Here is a 21,508-nt window from a genome sequence, read left to right as displayed (position 1 = left end):
TTTTTTTACTTTACTAATAACCATGCAAGAAGAGATATACTCTTAAGATTAAACGGACTACTTTCTGAATACTTTGAAGATTTTAATACACTTGATTTTGACTTGAAAAAGAAGCTAAAGAAACACAAGGATTTAGGAGATCCCTGGCTGTCACTGATGCACCTAGGCCTGTGTATTTTTGCCGAATATTTATTAGTGCATATTCTCACTCTGTTGCCTTTTCTTCTTGAAGGTATTCTGCAGAAGCACAGGCCATGAAGCGCAAGTGTAAATGTTGCCAGGAAACAAAAACTGAAAAGGTCACCATTGACTTAAGTTGTCCCTCTGGTAAACTGATGAAATACACCTATATCAATGTCCAGAGTTGTGCCTGTGTTAACACCCACTGTAAGGAAGACAAGAAAGCAGATGAAAAGCAGAATGGAAATTCTCACTCTGAAGAGGATTCTTCAGAAAACAGAAGCAAAGAGATTCAAAAAGGTGTAAAATTAGGAAAAGAGCCTAAATCAGAAAATATGTCTTCAGAAGAACTTCAAAACTCCAAGAAGCCAGTGCCCAAGACCACAGAACAATCTGCAAAGCCGAAAAAATCTGATGACAAAGATAAATCTGAAGAAACATCTAGATAATTCAGAAAGTTCTAAAAGGTCTAGACGTATGAAATGAAAAGGAACACGAAAAGAACAAGATCAAGCATCCAGATCCCTAAAAGAAGATAGCTAGAAGATATAAATAAATAACTAAGAACATCTTAAGTCATATTGAAGGAAAAGACAACAGAGTAAAATATACCAAACAGATAGAAATTCTAGTGATCAAAACCGAGACAAACAGCACAAGAATTCAACAGAATCCAGACGTTGAGGTTAACCTTTGTCTTCATGTTAACCTTTGTCATCATTCCTGGCTATTTATCTCTGTTGTGAACCTTTAGCTTTCTGTGTAAGTGGCCTTGTTCTGTGTCCAAAGTGTTTATTATCTATGACATATATTTAAAATATTATCATTAAACTAATATTAAGCAAGTTACATATGCGTGTTTTGGTGTCTGAATTATAAAAGGCATTTTGCCAGCAACATTCTAAATAACCTCTTGTACCTAAGATAGATGTGGGTGAAAGTATACCGACAGCAGGTTGCATCTGTAGTAGGACTAATTTTCATCCAGATAACTTCAAGTTAACAACACAATTAACTTAAGAACAACTTGTTGCTTCTGGATTCACATAGTCTTGCAAGGAATTTTTGTATAAACCTGACTATAATAGTTCTGTGTGGGTTTATACTAATAACACAGATGCATGTTGCATTTAAATCTAATCTCTAAATCAATGATGTAATTACACACTCGGCTGCATATCATGTTGTTACAATCACACAGCGTGCGGCCAGGCACATCGGTCAGCGGCCCAGCGTATTCAGTCAGCGGCCTAGTGTATCCAGCCAGGGGCCTGGCCTATCTAACCAGTGGCCCAGGGTATAGTGTGGCCCGACATATCCAGCCAGCGGCGCGGCGTATCCAACCAGCAGCGTGGCGTATCCAACCAGTGGCCCAGCACATCCAGTGGCCCTGCATATCTAGCCATCGGCTGTACGCTGCAGCACCCGATCTGCAGCTGGAGCAGCAGGTGTGGAAGGGGAGCTGTTGGCCAGCAGTCCTCTGTGAATAGGCCAGCCCAGCTCTGCCTTCATGACAAATGTGTGAAGAAAATACATTTATTTTAATAATTCATTATAATTTTCAACAAAACTTTCAGGCTTCTGTTGGGTGTCTCAAGGCGGTCTGACTAACATGCCTCCATCCAATCACAGGCCGCCAGACAGTCCTGTGGCTGCTGGAGAAACATAGTTTCATAGCCTCTCTGCCCTGTCATATTCTGCAACCTGAACTGCACTGAAAGTGGAGGAACAGCCCCAGTGCAGCCGGCCCTCCTCACACAGCTCTCCCCTGTCATGGAGTCTGATCCACCACAAACATATCAACGTTCATGGGTATTCCTGGGAACCGACTACCAGGAGCTCTCCCTGAGTGGCTTAATAAGAGGCTGGCCTAGTCACACAAAAGCTCAGGCCTAGCTGCTTGAGGGGCGAGGCAAATTACACACAATTAGTTCAAATTAATTTTACTTAAAAGCTTCTGGGCTGTATTGATTAGTTTAGGCAAATAGTTTTATCGGTTTTCTTGCACCTCAGTTGAGGTGATTTTGCAAAGTGTCGCATGAATACTAAATTCATACTTTCTAAGTGACAAGAGAGGCTTTTTTTGAAGTTTGAATGATGCTATTTTTTTATTTAAATAATCTTGGAGGATGTAAGTCCGGACTGAGTAGTTGGTGAAGTAACTGGACAGGACTGTAAATTCTGATGATAAGAGCTGGCGCTACAATCCCCTTAAGGGCAGTCCTCATGCTCTTTGGTTAAAAGATCCAGAATTTGCATGACTGCAGCAATGATGGAGCAACCCTGCCAGCTTCAAGTTCATCCCAGTCAATTGACTTGGAGAATGGATGGGATCTGATGTTTTCTGCCAACTTGAGCCAAAGAGATGGTGTCTTAGTCAGGAGTTGATTTAATAAGTCTTTCTCCTCCAACCTGAGCCATAATGGGAGTAATGGATTATGGTACAAAACTGCACGTTTATCTGGCCCATAATTAAATGGGTACTTGCCTATGACCATTTGATACAATATAACCCCAAATGCCCACCAGTCCACTGCAGAGTCATATCGCTCTCCACGGATCCTCTCAGGAGCCAAGTATCCTACTTTTTCAGCACGTCCAGGGCAATTTTGATGTGACCTTCTCTATCGATAAGAAGATATTCTGGTTTGAGGTCACGGTGGACGATGCCATTGCAGTGGAGATACTGCAACCCACAGGTTATTTCCGCCACAAATAGTTTTGCCAAAAAGTCAGTGCCAAGACTTTGATAACCTTTAAGGTAATCAAGCAAGGCCCCTCCACAGATATATTCCATTGCATAGACAATATGGTCTTCAGTCTCAAATGAGGAAAATCCCTGGACAAGGTAACGGCATCCTTCCTCTATTTCCAAAACCTGTATCTCAATCAGAATGGCATCCTTGCTTTCTCCTTGAAGACGTTTCTTCTGCACCATTTTCACAGCCCACTTCTGCTTGCTGAGGACGTCTGATGCTAGCAGGACTTTTCTAAAGCCTCCACGTTCCTTTCCACGTTCCTCAAGGAATTCCAGACTCTGAAGGGAAGTTGGTGCCTTCATCTTAAGGCTGGGGCAGGAGGCTTGGGCTTGTTTTGTGAGCTGAGATGATGAAGCAGCTTCTTCATAATGCATCTCTGCTCTTTTCTTTTTACTACAAGCTACTTTATCCTTTTCTGTGCTCTGAAGCTTCCTTTTCTGGGACGCAGTACTTTTTCGAGACACTGTGTTCTTCCTCCTCATTTTCTTATTGTCTCGCTCATCACTTCCAGATATGATAGGCATATCTGTTCATCACCTTAAGTACAAGGTGCCTATTAGGAAGTTCAAAGCACGAAGGGAAAAGCATTGAGTCCTCATGAGGACAGTCACCTTCCATTCTCTTGGACAGCAGATCTCCCTCCCTTTAAACTGTTTTTGTTTTAGGCAATTTTATAGCAGCAGTTTATAATTTTTAATATCTCACAATAAATAAATTATTTTCCAGCACTGCCTTAACCCTCTTGGACATGGAGTTGACCAGAGCTTCACAGGTTGCCACTGGAACCCTCTTCCACTGCTCCATGATGAGCTGGTGGATGTTAGAAACTTTGTGCTCCCCCACCTTCTGTTTGAGGATGCCCCACAGATGATCAATAGCGTTTAGATCTGGAGACATGCTTGGCCAATCCATCACCTTTACCCTCAGCTTCTTAAGCTGGTCGTTATCATGTTGGAATACTGCCCTGCTGCCCAGTCTCTGAAGGGAGGGGATCATGCTCTGCTTCAGTATAACGCAGTACATGTTGGCATTCATGGTTTCCTCAATGAACTGTAGGTTCCCAGTGCCGACAGCACTTATGCAGGCCCAGACCATGTGTAACTACGGGGTACTTACCTTGTCCGCCTGAACTGCCGTTCCACTGAAGTCCCTCGACGCCTGTAGCCGCTAGTATGTCTAGTTAAACCTGGCTGTTGCCCTAGATCAGTGCCTGTGATAGTGCCTTGTGCATGTCGGCTGTGATTATTAAATTTCCTACATCGTGATTTTGGCTTTTGACCTTGGCTTGTCTTTTTTGACGTTCCTGTCTATCTCCTAGACCCGGCTTGTTTTGATTATCCTGTCCTCGCCTACTACTCACCTCGGCTCTGTGTAACGACTACTCTTTTGCCTATTGCTACCTGCTCCTGTAACCGGTGGATGATACCAAGTTCCTGCATTGCTGTCCCTCTAGCCATGGCACCATGACACTCCCACCACCATGCTTGACTGTAAGCAAAATACACTTTTCTTTGTACTCCTCACCTGGTTGCCGCCACACACGATTGACACCATCTGAACCAAATACATTTACCTTGGTCTAATCGGACAACAGGACATGGTTCCAGTAATCCATGACCTTAGTCTGCTTGTCTTTAGCAGACTATTTGCGGGCTTTCTTGCGCATCGTCTTTAGAAGAGGCTTCCTTCTGGGACGACAGCCATGCAGGCCAATTTGATGCAGTGTACGGCGTATGGTCTGACAGGCTGACCCCCCACCCCTTCAACCTCTGCAGCAATGCTGGCAGCACTCATACGTCTATTTCCCAAAGACAACCTTTGCTCGTACGGACATTTAACTAATTGAACAGGGAGAGAGACCAGTGACATCTGCAGGGTAAGTTGCCACATTGGGGTTTTAAATGCAACTTACTCTTCAGATGCCACTGGTCTCCCTCCCTGTTCAATTAGTTAAATGTCCGTACGAGCGACTTTATTGGTCGCTCGTACGGACATTTCATTAATTGAACAGGGAGAGAGACCAGTGGCATCGGCAGGGTAAGTTGCAGCATTGGGGTTTTAAAAGTCTGCACGAGCGACTCTGTTGGTCGCTCGTGCAGACTTTTAAAACCCCAATGCTGCAACTTACCCGGCACATCCCACTGGTCTCCCTGTTCTATCAGTTACGAATGACTTTCGCCCGTACAAATGACTTTATTGGTCGCTCGTACGGACATTTAACTGATAGAACAGGGAGACCAGTGGGATGTGCCGGGTAAGTTACAGCACCAGGAGCCTAAAAGTCTGTACGAGCGACCAACAGAGTCGCTCGTACAGACTTTTAAAATCCCAATGCTGCAACTTACCCGGCAGATCCCACTGGTCTCCCTGTTCTATCAGTTAATAAATGCTAGAACAGGGAGACCAGTGGGATCTGCTGGACAAGTTACGGCACCAGGAGTTTAACAGTCTGTACGAGCGACCCTATTGGTCGCCAGCAGGGGACTCGTCTGCCATCAACCAATGGCAGACGAGCCCCCTGCTGACGACCAATAGAGTTGCTCATACGGACAGTTAAACTCCTGGCGCCAGAGCGGCTTTAACCCCGTATTAACCCCTTAACCGGGGAAAACGAAGAAAAACCGAACACGAAGAATGTCCACGAATATTCGCCCGAAGAGAAGACAGGACCAGGCGAATATTCGCGGAATACGAAGTTTTTTTTTTCCCCGAAGACGAGCACGAAGACAAACACGAAGAGCCCCCTGGTGCCCAAGTCTAGTAAATACTACTTATTTGACTTTGGGCTGTATGCTCCTGCACTGGTTGTACTGTAATATACCAATTATTGTAATTCATTTACTTTCTGATGATTATAACATTATAAATACTGCTTTAAAGGCGAAAATAACATATCAGGACATACTGTTGTGATCCACCCTCGCCACATCACAAAATAAGCAGATCATATGTAATCAGGCTTTCTTTTTTTTATTTTAGGAGACCTTAAGCCCTCTTACTTGACATGGAGCCACCCCATTCTGTAACAGGCTTCTGCATTAGTGAATACAATTCTATTTTTTTTAAGGGTGGTGTAAATATGGTTGCATTTAACTGTATTTCTCAGCAGAAGCCTGTTTATTTAAAAAAAAAATTCTGTTACATTGGTGTGATGGTCTGGAAGTGGACTGTGGAAATTACAAGGAAACAAATAGCCTTAAACCTTTTTTTAGGTGTTATGATCTTATTAGTCAAGTTCTGGGAGGACTGTAGCAGGTATTCTGTAAGCAACCTGTAGGTGGCATATGAGGTTATAATGGGCAGGGAAATTACATTCTGGCCAAAGTAGAAATAAAAAAGACCAAAGAGCTAGAATGAAAGACACTGGATGATAAAGGCTTCTGCTTCTCATCATTCTAACTGAAACTGATATGTAAAAGATGTGTAATGGTTCATCCATGGTATCTGTTCAGTTAAAAGTGAGTCTTGAGCAATGGAAGGTGAGCCGGTGTAAACAGGACACAGTGATGTGGATTTTTCATTTATTGGAGTAAATAGAATTGAGAACGCAGATTGAGTATTTGAAATTGTAAATAAGAGCACTAATAATAATAATAATAATAACAAAAAGTGTTATGCTTGTCAAAAGTGGAAATACAAAAAAGACTAAAGAACTAGAATGACACTGAATGATAAAGTCTTCTACTTCTCATAATTCTACAGTTGCCTCTGTAATGCCTGTCATCCACTCATGTTTGAAACCGGTAACATTGGGAGAGCCAATATATGGCTTGGTCTGACTTGTTAAGAGAGACTGACTTCCGAGACAAGCCAAAAGATCCTTCCACTTCATTATTAATAGCTTTCAGTTATCAAATAATCGACATTCAAATCTACAAACTGATCGCTAACAGCCCAGATGCTGATTCCACATAAAACCCAAGGCATGTTATTATTAATAAGCCACAATATGTAGAGATCATCATGGAGTCAGAGCTTTGTCAGTACAATATACTCTTCCAAAAGTTTATTTTTTATTTTTCAACCAGTAAATATGCAAGATTGTCCTATTATAAAGTTATAATGAGTGGTGATGTTTGGGTAATGCAGGTGATAACTTTTTTATGTATATTGCTTTGTTTCGGATTCCTACAGTTCATGAAATTCTCTAAACATTTCTAGACAAAGTGTTCTTTTATAGTTTGGAATCCATATGTAAAAATGCATCAATGTTTAATAGAAATTTTGCGGTAGGTGTCACTGAACAAAGCCCCAGGCATCATGTGAGACTGCTATGTTTTCACGGACCGGATACACAGGTAGGGCAGGAGCCCAGGTGCAGGGGATACCACAGACAGGCATAAATAAACGAACCACAGGCAGTATATGATAATATAATCTGTATTGCAGATGATGGCAAAACAACATATACAGATGGAAAGTCTCTTGGCTGGAAGCCTGCTGGTGGGGCACATGGATAGTAGCCCTCTGGATGGGGTGCACACGACAGGTAGCCCTCTGGATGGGGCGCACACGACAGGTAGCACTCTGGATGTGGCACACACGACAGGTAGCCATCTGGATGGAGCGCACACGACAGGTAGCCCTCTGGATGGGGCGCACACAGCAGGTAGCCCTCTGGATGGGGCGCACGCGGCAGGTAGCCCTCTGGATGGGGCGCACGCGGCAGGTAGCCCTCTGGATGGGGCACACATGACAGGTACCCCTCTGTATGGGGCACACAAGACAGGTAGCCCTCTGGATGGGGCACACACAACAGGTAGCCCTCTGGATGAGGCGCACATGACAGGTAGCCCCAGAGCCCAATTAAGAGCATCATGGGCTGAGGATTTTGGTGGGCCTTTTTATGAAAATAAATAAAATAGGCAGGACAGACAGAATCTTTACTCCTCGGCTCCTCAAGTTGAAAGCAGCTGTCATGTGGCTGTAAGACTGCATCCGCCGGCCGCTTTAACTTCATTACGTGGCCGTCGGATGCGGTCTTACAGCCGCATGACGGCTGCTTTGAAGTTTGCTACCGAGCGGCAGCCTTGAATGTTGGTCTGCCAGCATGGGCGTAGGAACCTCTGAAAATCTTGAGGGATAGCATTTTCCCCCATCAGATATCCCTTTTTTCTCCCCAATATCCCCTACCCCACTTTCTCCTCATCTCTTTTCTTGCAAACACATACAATAATATATTACTTTAAACACTGGTAAAAATAATGTACATTTAATACATTAAATATAGGAAACCCCCCTTTTCACTGTCTACCCTCTCCCTACCCCCCTTCTCACTGTCTACCCTCTCCCTACCCCCTTCATACTATCTACCCTCTCCCTACCCCCCTTCTCACTATCTACCCTCTCCCCACCCCCCTTCTCACTATCTACCATCACCTACCTCCCTTTGTAGGTCACTTACCGTCCTGTGGAGGGAGTGCGAGGCCTCTGTCTCGCTCCTCTGCCGCGGTGCGTGCCGCTTCACTGCTGAGCGCCAGCATATGACGTCATATATATTTATATATATAGTATTATTATTTTGTTATATACTAATAATATAGTAGAGGAAATGTATAAAGGATAATAATAATAATAATAATTGTGCCTTCTACTCAGATGTTAAGATAATATCTATTTACACAGTACCATTATACGTTGTATTTAGAGTCTGCAGGGGCGTAACTAGACGCCTCAGGGCCCGGGTGCGAGAATCTGTTAAGGGCCCCCCCCACCCCCCCAAAAAAAACATGATCTTTACCCAACAATTTTTTTTCAACAAATTCAACAAATTCAATTTACATATTGAATCATATCTGTAAAAAAATCAAAGAAAAAGGGGCGCATGTACAAAGGGCATAATCAAAGAAAAAGGGGCGCATGTACATAGGGCCCCTTTTGTACATGCACCCTTTTTTCTTTGAATACATAAATAATGTAATGTAATGTAAAATTTTGTTGTTGAGGTTTTTGTTCTTAGAATCTTGTTGGATCAGCATGAGTTAATATTCATTGTACATATTCCAGATAATGAAACATGTCGCATAAATTATACAATGTTTTGTTCAGCATAGCATAGGCAATGTAATCAAAGTACAGATTTGAAACATAAGAAAATCCAAAATGCCCGTAAGTGCCATGTTAGATCAAATTTGAACCATTGTATGGTTTATACACTTGGTCATCCTCTCCATCTGATAAATATGTGAGTGTTACCAACACTTCCCCAATACTAGGTGGATCAGTCTGTTTCAGTTTCTTGCAATGATTACTTTAACAGATAAAAGTAGGAACCCCAGTAACCTGTGATATTTAATTTTTATATGCTGAGGGATGGCCACCAAAATGTGCAATTGTGGTGAAGAACCTTCTTGGTAACCTCTGAGTAATTGACACATCTAAAGACTTTTGCTAAATGAATAAAACTCTAACCCCAAATTTCTGGAGAATATTGCATGTTAAGCTCTGACACCCCACTTCCTGATAAACCTAAAAAAAATGGGGGACAAGAAATCTTTAAAACACACACACACAAATATATATATAAAAAAAATTATAACACAAATGAAACCATGTGAATAGGGAGCTTGTGTTGACCCAGGAGAGCATGGATACATATAATAATTAACAATGTTGCAATTGTGAATAACACATTTATATCATTTTATCCAGCTTTTCTTGTAATTTTTGAAATTAGGCAAAGATTCCCATATGGAACAGATCTACCAGTTTGTCTATGCCTCGTTTAGCATTTTAATGTTTTATTATTATTATTAACTTCCCCTCTCTCAGTACTATATGTCCCTTTCTGCTCTCCCCTACTTGCTTCTATTAAATTGAAAAGTCTCCCTCAACAGTTTGTTTCCACTCTGCTTTTAGTTCCCTGACCAAATGTTCTTTCTCCTAATCTTTTTGCTTTCCCCTTTGTCAGTACATTTATTTCTATAGCGCCAGCAGATTCCATGGAGCTGTGCCATTTTCTGCCATGCCGTGATCATTTCTGGCTGTGAGTGCACCGTCTTCATCTCACATGCCTTTACCAGGGGATTTCCATTGGAGATTTCCACAATTTTTCCCTTCTGTCTGTGTCCATCCTCAGTCACTCCATGTCTGTTCTGGTCAGTCACATTGATCCTGTATATGAATTTTCTTTTTGAAAATGTAATTATTTTGTTGGAGGGGGTTGTAGATCAGTTGTACAGCCTCTCAACCAGAAGTGGTAGAGTTTAGTAGGGTCATGGAAGATAAACATTTGCCGGGAAATGGTATAGCTGCCCTGAAACAAAGACAAGGACTTCAGCGTTAAGAAACACACAGGCTAGATGGGCCCAGTGGTTCATATTGTAATTCAATCTCAATAGCCAAGGGAGTGTGGCACCACAATATCTCTTAAGAATATTGGCACCTTAATTACAGTAAAGTATTTAACACTGTCATACTTTACTGAAATAGAGCAAGAAATGATTGCGGCCCATCCATGGAGACTGGCTAAAGAGAAGACCTTTTCTGCTTAACAAAAATCATCTTCCCCTCTGTGTGTAAAGAGCAGTGGGTGTTGTTTTACAATATGTGTTGCCATGTAGGTTACCGTTGTATTCTAATGGCTTTCCCCACAGACACCACCCTGAGCTGATTGTTTTTGGTGGCAATTGAAATAAAATCCTTTCCCTTAGATATACTCTTAGTCCCCAGGTGCCTGTTGGTGTTGAGGACCTGCTTATCACAAGGTTGTAAGATAAGCATTTAGTGTCATTGTCTAGGACAAGATTTGGTTGAGATCTCATAGACAAGAGAGGTATGTTTGGCTAATATGTCAAGCTGTCAAACACCCTGCATTATGTTAAGACTACAGTTTCATTGGAACAGGAAAAGACCAAAATATTATTATTTTTTTTAGTCGATGGGTTACCAAGTAAAAAAGCAAGAGCGAGTGCCATTAAGGTCTGTGATGCTCCTGAATGCTGCATGGTCATGTATGCATCGGGCTATTGTCTGGGCCAGTGCACTATTGGGTAAAAGAGGGCTAGGTGGTAAGGCAAATTGCTTGCCTCAATAGAACAGCCTTTTAAGGTGGCTCATTAAGTTGTTTTCTTTTTCTGCTTTAGAAGCGACAGTGGTGGACCCCACATAGATTTGACAGAGACCCTGGCAATGATGAGAAGATCTGACATTCTAGGACATGCCGTGAGCCCTTGCAGCTGGTAAGACTAACATGAACGTGGGATCAGAGGCAAGATGGTCCGTAGTTGTGCAAGCATTTGCAAAACCACCATTATGTGTGACCACAGAGTGTGGAACCAGCCTTTGAGTGAGCCTTTCAACGAGTGAGTATGAACATGTAGGTTTATTTTTATTAAGTACCAACACAGTCTGCGCAGCACTCTCTCCATGTCGCCCTTCTGTCCCTTCCTCCCACCAAACAGTTCTGCTGCTCATAGACCCTTCTCTTCCTCTTGTTCCCTTGATACAACTGTTTCTTTGCCTCCCTGTTTCATTCCCCTTTTGTATGCTTCTCTCTTTGCTTAATTCCGTAAGTTTTGCGACCCCCCCCCTAAATAATTCAGTCATCTGCTTCAGTCCTCTAATACCTCCCCGCCTAGAAGTTTTAAGGAAGACGCTCCCTTTTGCCACTTGTTTCACCAATCATTACTTTTACCAACCCATACTGACACCGCCCCTTGCCCATTCTCCCCTCCTTATTTAACATAGCATTGCCAATTTAGTAACCCCCCCCTCTCTATCCTTTCTTTCTTCCCTTAACGGTCTGATCTCAGTGGCTATGTTACAGCTAAATGCACTACCAGCCTAAAATTGTCAGGTCCCTTACCCTTGTTAAAATCTTTGATTCCATAGGAACCGTTCAGCCCATCTAGTCTGCCCATGTAAACACTCTGACCTTAATCCAAGTCCTTGATCTCGTTTTAGAGTGGGGGAAGGCTTTGCGCCTGGCCCGTGCATGTTTAAACTCCCCTACTGTTTTAGCCTCTGCCAGTTTAGCTGCCCGGGTGTTACATTGATTTCCATCCTCTGATTAAAAACAACCTTTCTTTTATTACATCTAAACCTCTGACTCCTTTCTTTTAGATTGTGACTTCTTATTCTCACATTTCTCCTCCTTTGAAAAAACAAAAAACCCATCCCGTACTTTGTTAAATCCTTTGAAGTATTTCAATCTTTCTGTCACACCTTCTCTCTCTCTCCTATAAGGTATATGTATTTAGTCTTTGTAGTAAATTGTTTCCTGCAAACCATTCACCATGGATAAAGCCGCCTCCGCTTTTGAATCCATTTTAAAGGGATACATCACAGCTAGCTGCCTGGTGACCTTGAAAACACCTTACAAAGGGTGCCTCGTTTTCACTTACCTTTGCAGCCCCCCACCCCACTGTGAGACAGTACTACTTAGCTGCCATGCCAGAGTGTAGAGATACCCCCATCTATTATTCTCCCTTTGGCCTTTTAAGCCAGCGGAGACATGCGCAACTTTTTTAGTTTCCTAGAACGTCGCTGGTGTGAGGACAAGCCACTTGAACTTATGGGCCTTATGGTGGAAGACCAATGCCTTAACCGCTACTCCAAATCAGAGGTATAGGTTACCCATTTGAAAACCCGTAAAAACCCTGGTATGTATCAACTCTCTCTCTATAACGTTCTTTATAATGGAAAATTATACAATCTTAAAAAGGTTTTATGAAGTGTTCCGTAGTGCAGGTGTAATAGCCAGTTCATGCATTAAAATTGCATGATTTTGTCAAAGGGATTTGGGTCACTCTGCCAGCATCAGCTAATGGAACCATGCACCCCTCATACCTCGGAGTCAGACCTTCAGGGTGGTTGGGGGTTATTCAAATCTTACTGGAATGTGGCTTCCCTTTTGTGCTAACCTTTATTTCTTTTTCCTCTTTCGTGATCAATGCAGGAAGAGCTGCTATGTCGATTTGGAACAACTGTTCCCTGGAGAACCTGCTCAAAATCCTTTGGCAACGCACAGGTTGATGAGAAAATCATCTATGAAGCGCATTAGGCTTGCCAGACTAGCATGCTATAAATTGGTCCTCCACAGTCTACGTACCATGAGTAAAAATGTTACAAATGCTAAAATGTTAGATTTGATATTCAGGGAGCAGGGATAGTGAACAGGTTGTAAAGAGAAGATAGAGGCAGCACCCGTTCTTGTTGTTGGTAGTAAAGTGGTGTTTTTCTGTTCCAAGTTGATTATCTTACTCAAGCAGCAGCTGCCCCTCAGCCCTAGCCACCTGATTGGTGGGTGGTGTCACCAATCAGAGAGAGGGGAACCTGGGCCGGCTGCTGATTGGTTGCTGGAGTCAGCTGACTAGGCTCAGCCAATCAGGGGCTGCCCCTCAGCCCTAGCCTCCTGATTGGTGGGTGGTGGCACCTGACCAGGGCTGACCAATCAGAGAGAGGGGAACCTGAGCCGACTGCTGATTGGTTGCTGGAGTCAGCTGACTAGGCTCAGCCAATCAGGGGCTGCCCCTCAGCCCTAGCCTCCTGATTGGTGGGTGGTGTCACCTGACCAGGGCTGACCAATCAGAGAGGGGGGAACCTGAGCCGACTGCTGATTGGTTGCTGGAGTCAGCTGACTAGGCTCAGCCAATCAGGGGCTGTCCCGCAGCCCTAGCCTCCTGATTGGTGGGTGGTGTCACCTGACCAGGGCTGACCAATCAGAGAGGGGGGAACCTGGGCCGGCTCCTGATTGGTTGCTGGAGTCAGCTGACTAGGCTCAGACAATCAGGGGCTGCCCCTCAGCCTTAGCCTCCTGATTGGTGGGTGGCGTCACTTGACCTGGGCTGACCAATCAGAGAGAGGGGAACCTGAGCCGGCTGCTGATTGGTTGCTGGAGTCAGCTGACTAGGCTCATCCAATCAGGGGCTGCCCCTCAGCCCTAGCCTCCTGATTGGTGGGTGGCGTCACCTGACCAGGGCTGACCAATCAGAGAGAGGGGAACCTGGGCCGACTGCTGATTGGTTGCTGGAGTCAGCTGACTAGGCTCATCCAATCAGGGGCTGCCCCTCAGCCCTAGCCTACTGATTGGTGGGTGGCGTCACCTGACCAGGGCTGACCAATCAGAGAGGGGGGAACCTGAGCCTACTGCTGATTGGTTGCTGGAGTCAGCTGACTAGGCTCATCCAATCAGGGGCTGCCCCTCAGCCCTAGCCTCCTGATTGGTGGGTGGCATCACCTGACCAGGGCTGACCAATCAGAGAGGGGGGGAACCTGAGCCGACTGCTGATTGGTTGCTGGAGTCAGCTGACTAGGTTCAGCCAATCAGGGGGTGCCCCTCAGCCCTAGCCTCCTGATTGGTGGGTGGTGGCACCTGACCAGGGCTGACCAATCAGAGAGGGGGGGACCTGAGCCGACTGCTGATTGGTTGCTGGAGTCAGCTGACTAGGCTCAGCCAATCAGGGGCTGCCCCTCAGCCCTAGCCTCCTGATTGGTGGGTGGTGTCACCTGACCAGGACTGACCAATCAGAGAGGGGGGAACCTGGGCCGGCTCCTGATTGGTTGCTGGAGTCAGCTGACTAGGCTCAGCCAATCAGGGGCTGCCCCTCAGCCCTAGCCTCCTGATTGGTTGGTGGTGTCACCTGACCAGGGCTGACCAATCAGAGAGAGGGGAACCTGAGCCGACTGCTGATTGGTTGCTGGAGTCAGCTGACTAGGTTCAGCCAATCAGGGGCTGCCCCTCAGCCCTAGCCTCCTGATTGGTGGGAGGTATCATATTATTTTATTATTATTTATGAATTATTAAATTGTTAAAGAAATCATTAATAATGAGATTACTGGCGTGGAAATGAGCCGGCAGTAGCCGGATGCGAACTCACGAGCACCGGGGGGGGGGTTTGGGGGTTGGATGGGAGTCCAACACCTTAACCACAACTCCAAGTCAGAGATACTGGGATGCGCTTGTCTCTGTAGCGTATTGGTTTTGGTGTTAGCGTGATTTTAGTTTAGCTTTAGGTGATTCCCTGAGGCTTATTTTTTATGTGGATCACCACGTAGACCAAAATTTAAGCCATATTGTCTCTGCCCCTACAAGCCACCATTCTTTAGTTTATTTAGTGTGTTTGTTTGGAAGTCAGGCCAGCCAGAGGACTGTATTGTATAAAGGAATGTTTTTCTGACCTTTGCCGTACAATCCCTGTAGCCTAATGGCTAAGGTGTTTGACTTGGTGCCTCGATGTCCTGAGTTCAATTCCCCTAGGCTTCCGCTGCGCCTGTTCTGTTTTTTTTGGTTTTTAGTAAGCACATAGACCAAAACATAAGCTATTTTGTCTTTGCCCTTACAAGCCACCCTTCCTTAATTTGTTTAGTGCACTTGTTTGGGAGTCAGGCTAGCTAAAGGGCTGTAAAAACTAAAGGATTGTTTCTGTAGGGCCCTGTTCTCTGTGGTGCAATGGTTGAGATGTTGGATTTAGTTTTTGAGGTTCTGGGTTAAATTCACTCCAATTGATTTATTTGGTGTGTTTGTTTGGGAGGAAGGCACGCTACAAGATTGCAATGAGGTCAAAAATCAATGGATTGTTTGCAGGATACAGGTTTGCTAGTGTCTGTAGTGTACATGCTACCCTTCTTTCATTTATTAATTGTGTTTGTGTGGGAGGCAAGCTAAGTGGCGCTCCCATATGGCTATGTAGCGTAATGGTTAAGGAGCTGAGCCAGCGTGCCTAAGGTCCTGGGTTCAATTCCCTCGTGCCCCATCTTGAGCTTTGTCTCAGCTCTCTTCTACATTGTGTTTTTTTTTTTTGTTGTTGGGTGAGGGAGAAAAAGAATCTATTGTTAGCAACCAGGTAGACCAAAACACAAGCCACCCAGTTCATGCATTTAAATTGAATGATTTACTCAAAGGGATTTGGGTCACTCTGTCAGCATTAGCCATTTTCCCCACATTTGGCTATTTATATCATCATTCACATGCCATACAAAATCATCAACTTAAAAATTACCCCTGCATTGTATATTTATCCCACCATACATCCCCACATTGTGTATTGATTTATGTGATGACCCTCAGCCAGCCCTACATGTAAATGAATGCCCCATTGCCCCCCACACCCTTGTGTATTGTCCTCATCCATTTTCTTTGAGAAATCCAGGTGCTGTGATTGCAATGGGATGTGACTGATTGGCTGAACCTGGTCAAGTGACTCCACCAGCCAACCAGGCATTGGGATTGGGACCCGGGGGAGGATATAAGCTTCACTTGCAGCCCTTGGTTCTTTTGATGTTCATTTTCTTTGAGAAATCCAGGTGCTGTGGTTGCAGTGGGATGTGTCCAGGCCAGGGCTTATCTTTGTACAGTATTTCCCCTGTCTCTGTTTTTGCATTGCCATTGGCACTATTCTTTTGTGTTTAGTTGTTTTTTCCTGCTTCCACCTTTGCTGTTACTGAAGGCACGAGGCGTCTCAGACCCTATCGTCTCCAATAATACTAATGTCTTTTTCCTTCACTTATCATGAGTAGTTCTTCTTCTTTCCATAGCTTTAACGTGTCCTGTTAAATCCCTTTTCTGTTCTGGTTTGCAATTCACTTTTTACCCTTTTTTTTGGCTTATCACATTTTGTTGTTGAGGTTTTTGTTCTTAGAATCTTGTTGGATCAGCATGAGTTAATATTCATTGTACATATTCCAGATAATGAAACATGTCGCATAAATTATACAATGTTTTGTTCAGCATAGCATAGGCAATGTAATCAAAGTACAGATTTGAAACATAAGAAAATCCAAAATGCCCGTAAGTGCCATGTTAGATCAAATTTGAACCATTGTATGGTTTATACACTTGGTCATCCTCTCCATCTGATAAATATGTGAGTGTTACCAACACTTCCCCAATACTAGGTGGATCAGTCTGTTTCAGTTTCTTGCAATGATTACTTTAACAGATAAAAGTAGGAACCCCAGTAACCTGTGATACTTAATTTTTATATGCTGAGGGATGGCCACCAAAATGTGCAATTGTGGTGAAGAACCTTCTTGGTAACCTCTTAATAATTGACACATCTAAAGACTTTTGCTAAATGAATAAAACTCTAACCCCAAATTTCTGGAGAATATTGCATGTTAAGCTCTGACACCCCACTTCCTGATAAACCTAAAAAAAATGGGGGACAAGAAATCTTTAAAACACACACACACAAATATATATATAAAAAAAATTATAACACAAATGAAACCATGTGAATAGGGAGCTTGTGTTGACCCAGGAGAGCATGGATACATATAATAATTAACAATGTTGCAATTGTGAATAACACATTTATATCATATTATCCAGCTTTTCTTGTAATTTTTGAAATTAGGCAAAGATTCCCATATGGAACAGATCTACCAGTTTGTCTATGCCTCGTTTAGCATTTTTAAAAGGAATGGTATTGGAGGCCTGCTGTGAAAGCTACATGGGACACCAGATATGGCTGAAAATATGAAAAAACTTAGACCGCGGACCTTAAGTTTTTGCCAAAAAATGAAAAATTTAAAAAACACTCAAAACCTTTAGGAAATTATTCCTTTAGCATCCAGCATAACATCCTAGTTAAAAGGAATGGTATTGGAGGCCTGCTGCGGAAGCTACATGGGACACCAGATATGGCGGAAAATATGAAAAAACTTAGACCGCGGACCTTAAGTTTTTGCCAAAAAATGAAAAATTTTAAAAACACTCAAAACCTTTAGGAAATTATTCCTTTAGCATCCAGCATAACATCCTAGTTAAAAGGAATGGTATTGGAGGCCTGCTGCGGAAGCTACATGGGACACCAGATATGGCTGAAAATAGGAAAAAACTTAGACCGCGGACCTTAAGTTTTTGTCAAAAAATGAAAAATTTTAAAAACACTCAAAACCTTTAGGAAATTATTCCTTTAGCATCCAGCATAACATCCTAGTTAAAAGGAATGGTATTGAAGGCCTGCTGTGAAAGCTACATGGGACACCAGATATGGCTGAAAATATGAAAAAACTTAGACCGCGGACCTTAAGTTTTTGCCAAAAAATGAAAAATTTTAAAAACACTCAAAACCTTTAGGAAATTATTCCTTTAGCATCCAGCATAACATCCTAGTTAAAAGGAATGGTATTGGAGGCCTGCTGCAGAAGCTACATGGGACACCAGATATGGCTGAACATATGAAAAAACTTAGACCGCGGACCTTAAGTTTTTGCCAAAAAATGAAAAATTTAAAAAACAATCAAAACCTTTAGGAAATTATTCCTTTAGCATCCAGCATAACATCCTAGTTAAAAGGAATGGTATTGGAGGCCTGCTGCGGAAGCTACATGGGACACCAGATATGGCTGAAAATATGAAAAAACTTAGACCGCGGACCTTAAGTTTTTGCCAAAAAATGAAAAATTTTAAAAACACTCAAAACCTTTAGGAAATTATTCCTTTAGCATTCAGCATAACATCCTAGTTAAAAGGAATGGTATTGGAGGCCTGCTGTGGAAGCTACATAGGACACCAGATATGGCTGAAAATATGAAAAAACTTAGACCGCGGACCTTAAGTTTTTGCCAAAAATTTTAATAATTTTAAAAAAACACTCAAAACCTTTAGGAAATTATTCCTTTAGCATCCAGCATAACATCCTAGTTAAAAGGAATGGTATTGGAGGCCTGCTGTGGAAGCTACATGGGACACCAGATATGGCTGAAAATATGAAAAAACTTAGACCGCGGACCTTAAGTTTTTCCCAAAAAATGAAAAATTTTAAAAACACTCAAAACCTTTAGGAAATTATTCCTTTAGCATCCAGCATAACATCCTAGTTAAAAGGAATGGTATTGGAGGCCTGCTGCAGAAGCTACATGGGACACCAGATATGGCTGAAAATATGAAAAAACTTAGACCGCGGACCTTAAGTTTTTGCCAAAAAATGAAAAATTTTAAAAACACTCAAAACCTTTAGGAAATTATTCCTTTAGCATCCAGCATAACATCCTAGTTAAAAGGAATGGTATTGGAGGCCTGCTGCGGAAGCTACAGGGAACACCAGATATGGCTGAAAATATGAAAAAACTTAGACCGCGGACCTTAAGTTTTTGCCAAAAAATGAAAAATTTTAAAAACACTCAAAACCTTTAGGAAATTATTCCTTTAGCATCCAGCATAACATCCTAGTTAAAAGGAATGGTATTGGAGGCCTGCTGTGGAAGCTACATGGGACACCAGATATGGCTGAAAATATGAACAAACTTAGACCGCGGACCTTAAGTTTTTGCCAAAAAATGAAAAATTTTAAAATCACTCAAAACCTTTAGGAAATTATTCATTTAGCATCCAGCATAACATCCTAGTTAAAATAAATGATATTGGAGGCCTGCTGCAGAAGCTACATGGGACACCAGATATGGCTGAAAATATGAAAAAACTTAGACCGCGGACCTTAAGTTTTTGCCAAAAAATGAAAAATTTTAAAAACACTCAAAACCTTTGGGAAATTATTCCTTTAGCATCCAGCATAACATCCTAGTTAAAAGGAATGGTATTGGAGGCCTGCTGTGGAAGCTACATGGGACACCAGATATGGCTGAAAATATGAAAAAACTTAGACCGCGGACCTTAAGTTTTTGCCAAAAAATGAAAAATTTTAAAAACACTCAAAACCTTTAGGAAATTATTCCTTTAGCATCCAGCATAACATCCTAGTTAAAAGGAATGGTATTGGAGGCCTGCTGTGGAAGCTACATGGGACACCAGATATGGCTGAAAATATGAAAAAACTTAGACCGCGGACCTTAAGTTTTTGCCAAAAAATGAAAAATTTAAAAAACACTCAAAACCTTTAGGAAATTATTCCTTTAGCATCCAGCATAACATCCTAGTTAAAAGGAATGGTATTGGAGGCCTGCTGGGGAAGCTACATGGGACACCAGATATGGCTGAAAATATGAAAAAACTTAGACCGCGGACCTTAAGTTTTTGCTAAAAAATAAAAAATTTAAAAAACACTCAAAACCTTTAGGAAATTATTCCTTTAGCATCCAGCATAACATCCTAGTTAAAAGGAATGGTATTGGAGGCCTGCTGCGGAAGCTTCATGGGACACCAGATATGGCTGAAAATATGAAAAAACTTAGACCGCGGACCTTAAGTTTTTGCCAAAAAATGAAAAATTTTAAAAACACTCAAAACCTTTAGGAAATTATTCCTTTAGCATCCAGCATAACATCCTAGTTAAAAGGAATGGTATTGGAGGCCTGCTGTGGAAGCTACATGGGACACCAGATATGGCTGAAAATATGATAAAACTTAGACCGCGGACCTTAAGTTTTTGCCAAAAAATGAAAATTTTTAAAAACACTCAAAACCTTTAGGAAATTATTCCTTTAGCATCCAGCATAACATCCTAGTTAAAAGGAATGGTATTGGAGGCCTGCTGTGGAAGCTACATGGGACACAAGATATGGCTGAAAATATGAAAAAACTTAGACCGCGGACCTTAAGTTTTTGCCAAAAAATGAAAAATTTAAAAAACACTCAAAACCTTTAGGAAAGTATTCCTTTAGCATCCAGCATAACATCCTAGTTAAAAGGAATGGTATTGGAGGCCTGCTGCGGAAGCTACATGTGTCACCAGATATGGCTGAAAATATGAAAAAACTTAGACCGCGGACCTTAAGTTTTTGCCAAAAAATGAAAAATTTTAAAAACACTCAAAACGTTTAGGAAATTATTCCTTTAGCATCCAGCATAACATCCTAGTTAAAAGGAATGGTATTGGAGGCCTGCTGCGGAAGCTACATGGGACACCAGATATGGCTGAAAATAGGAAAAAACTTAGACCGCGGGCCTTAAGTTTTTGCCAAAAAAATGAAAAAATTGAAAAACACTCAAAACCTTTAGGAAATTATTCCTTTAGCATCCAGCATAACATCCTAGTTAAAAGGAATGGTATTGGAGGCCTGCTGTGGAAGCTACATGGGACACCAGATATGGCTGAAAATATGAAAAAACTTAGACCGCGGACCTTAAGTTTTTGCCAAAAAATGAAAAATTTTAAAAACACTCAAAACCTTTAGGAAATTATTCCTTTAGCATCCAGCATAACATCCTAGTTAAAAGGAATGGTATTGGAGGCCTGCTGCGGAAGCTACATGGGACACCAGATATGGCGGAAAATATGAAAAAACTTAGACCGCGGACCTTAAGTTTTTGCCAAAAAATGAAAAATTTTAAAAACACTCAAAACCTTTAGGAAATTATTCCTTTAGCATCCAGCATAACATCCTAGTTAAAAGGAATGGTATTGGAGGCCTGCTGCGGAAGCTACATGGGACACCAGATATGGCTGAAAATAGGAAAAAACTTAGACCGCGGACCTTAAGTTTTTGTCAAAAAATGAAAAATTTTAAAAACACTCAAAACCTTTAGGAAATTATTCCTTTAGCATCCAGCATAACATCCTAGTTAAAAGGAATGGTATTGAAGGCCTGCTGTGGAAGCTACATGGGACACCAGATATGGCTGAAAATATGAAAAAACTTAGACCGCGGACCTTAAGTTTTTGCCAAAAAATGAAAAATTTTAAAAACACTCAAAACCTTTAGGAAATTATTCCTTTAGCATCCAG

At 42.3% G+C, this 21,508-nt stretch overlaps 1 protein-coding gene across 1 annotated transcript in view; it reads left to right on the top strand.

Annotated features, from left to right (window-relative positions):
- The window catches only part of LOC128467628 (mucin-5AC-like), a 33,884-nt gene extending 33,255 nt beyond the window's left edge, over nucleotides 1–629 (top strand). Inside the window, exon 48 of the mRNA XM_053449303.1 lies at nucleotides 233–629. Within this exon, the coding sequence (XP_053305278.1) occupies nucleotides 233–629 (397 nt within the window). The remainder of the gene's footprint in view (nucleotides 1–232) is intronic.
- The last annotated feature ends 20,879 nt before the right edge of the window (nucleotides 630–21,508 follow it).

This window comes from Spea bombifrons, chromosome 10 (genome assembly GCF_027358695.1).
Source record: "Spea bombifrons isolate aSpeBom1 chromosome 10, aSpeBom1.2.pri, whole genome shotgun sequence".
Classification (NCBI taxonomy): Eukaryota; Metazoa; Chordata; class Amphibia; order Anura; family Pelobatidae; genus Spea; species Spea bombifrons.
The sequence above is the reverse complement of the archived record's forward strand: the minus strand, read 5'-3'. Positions and strand labels throughout refer to the sequence as shown.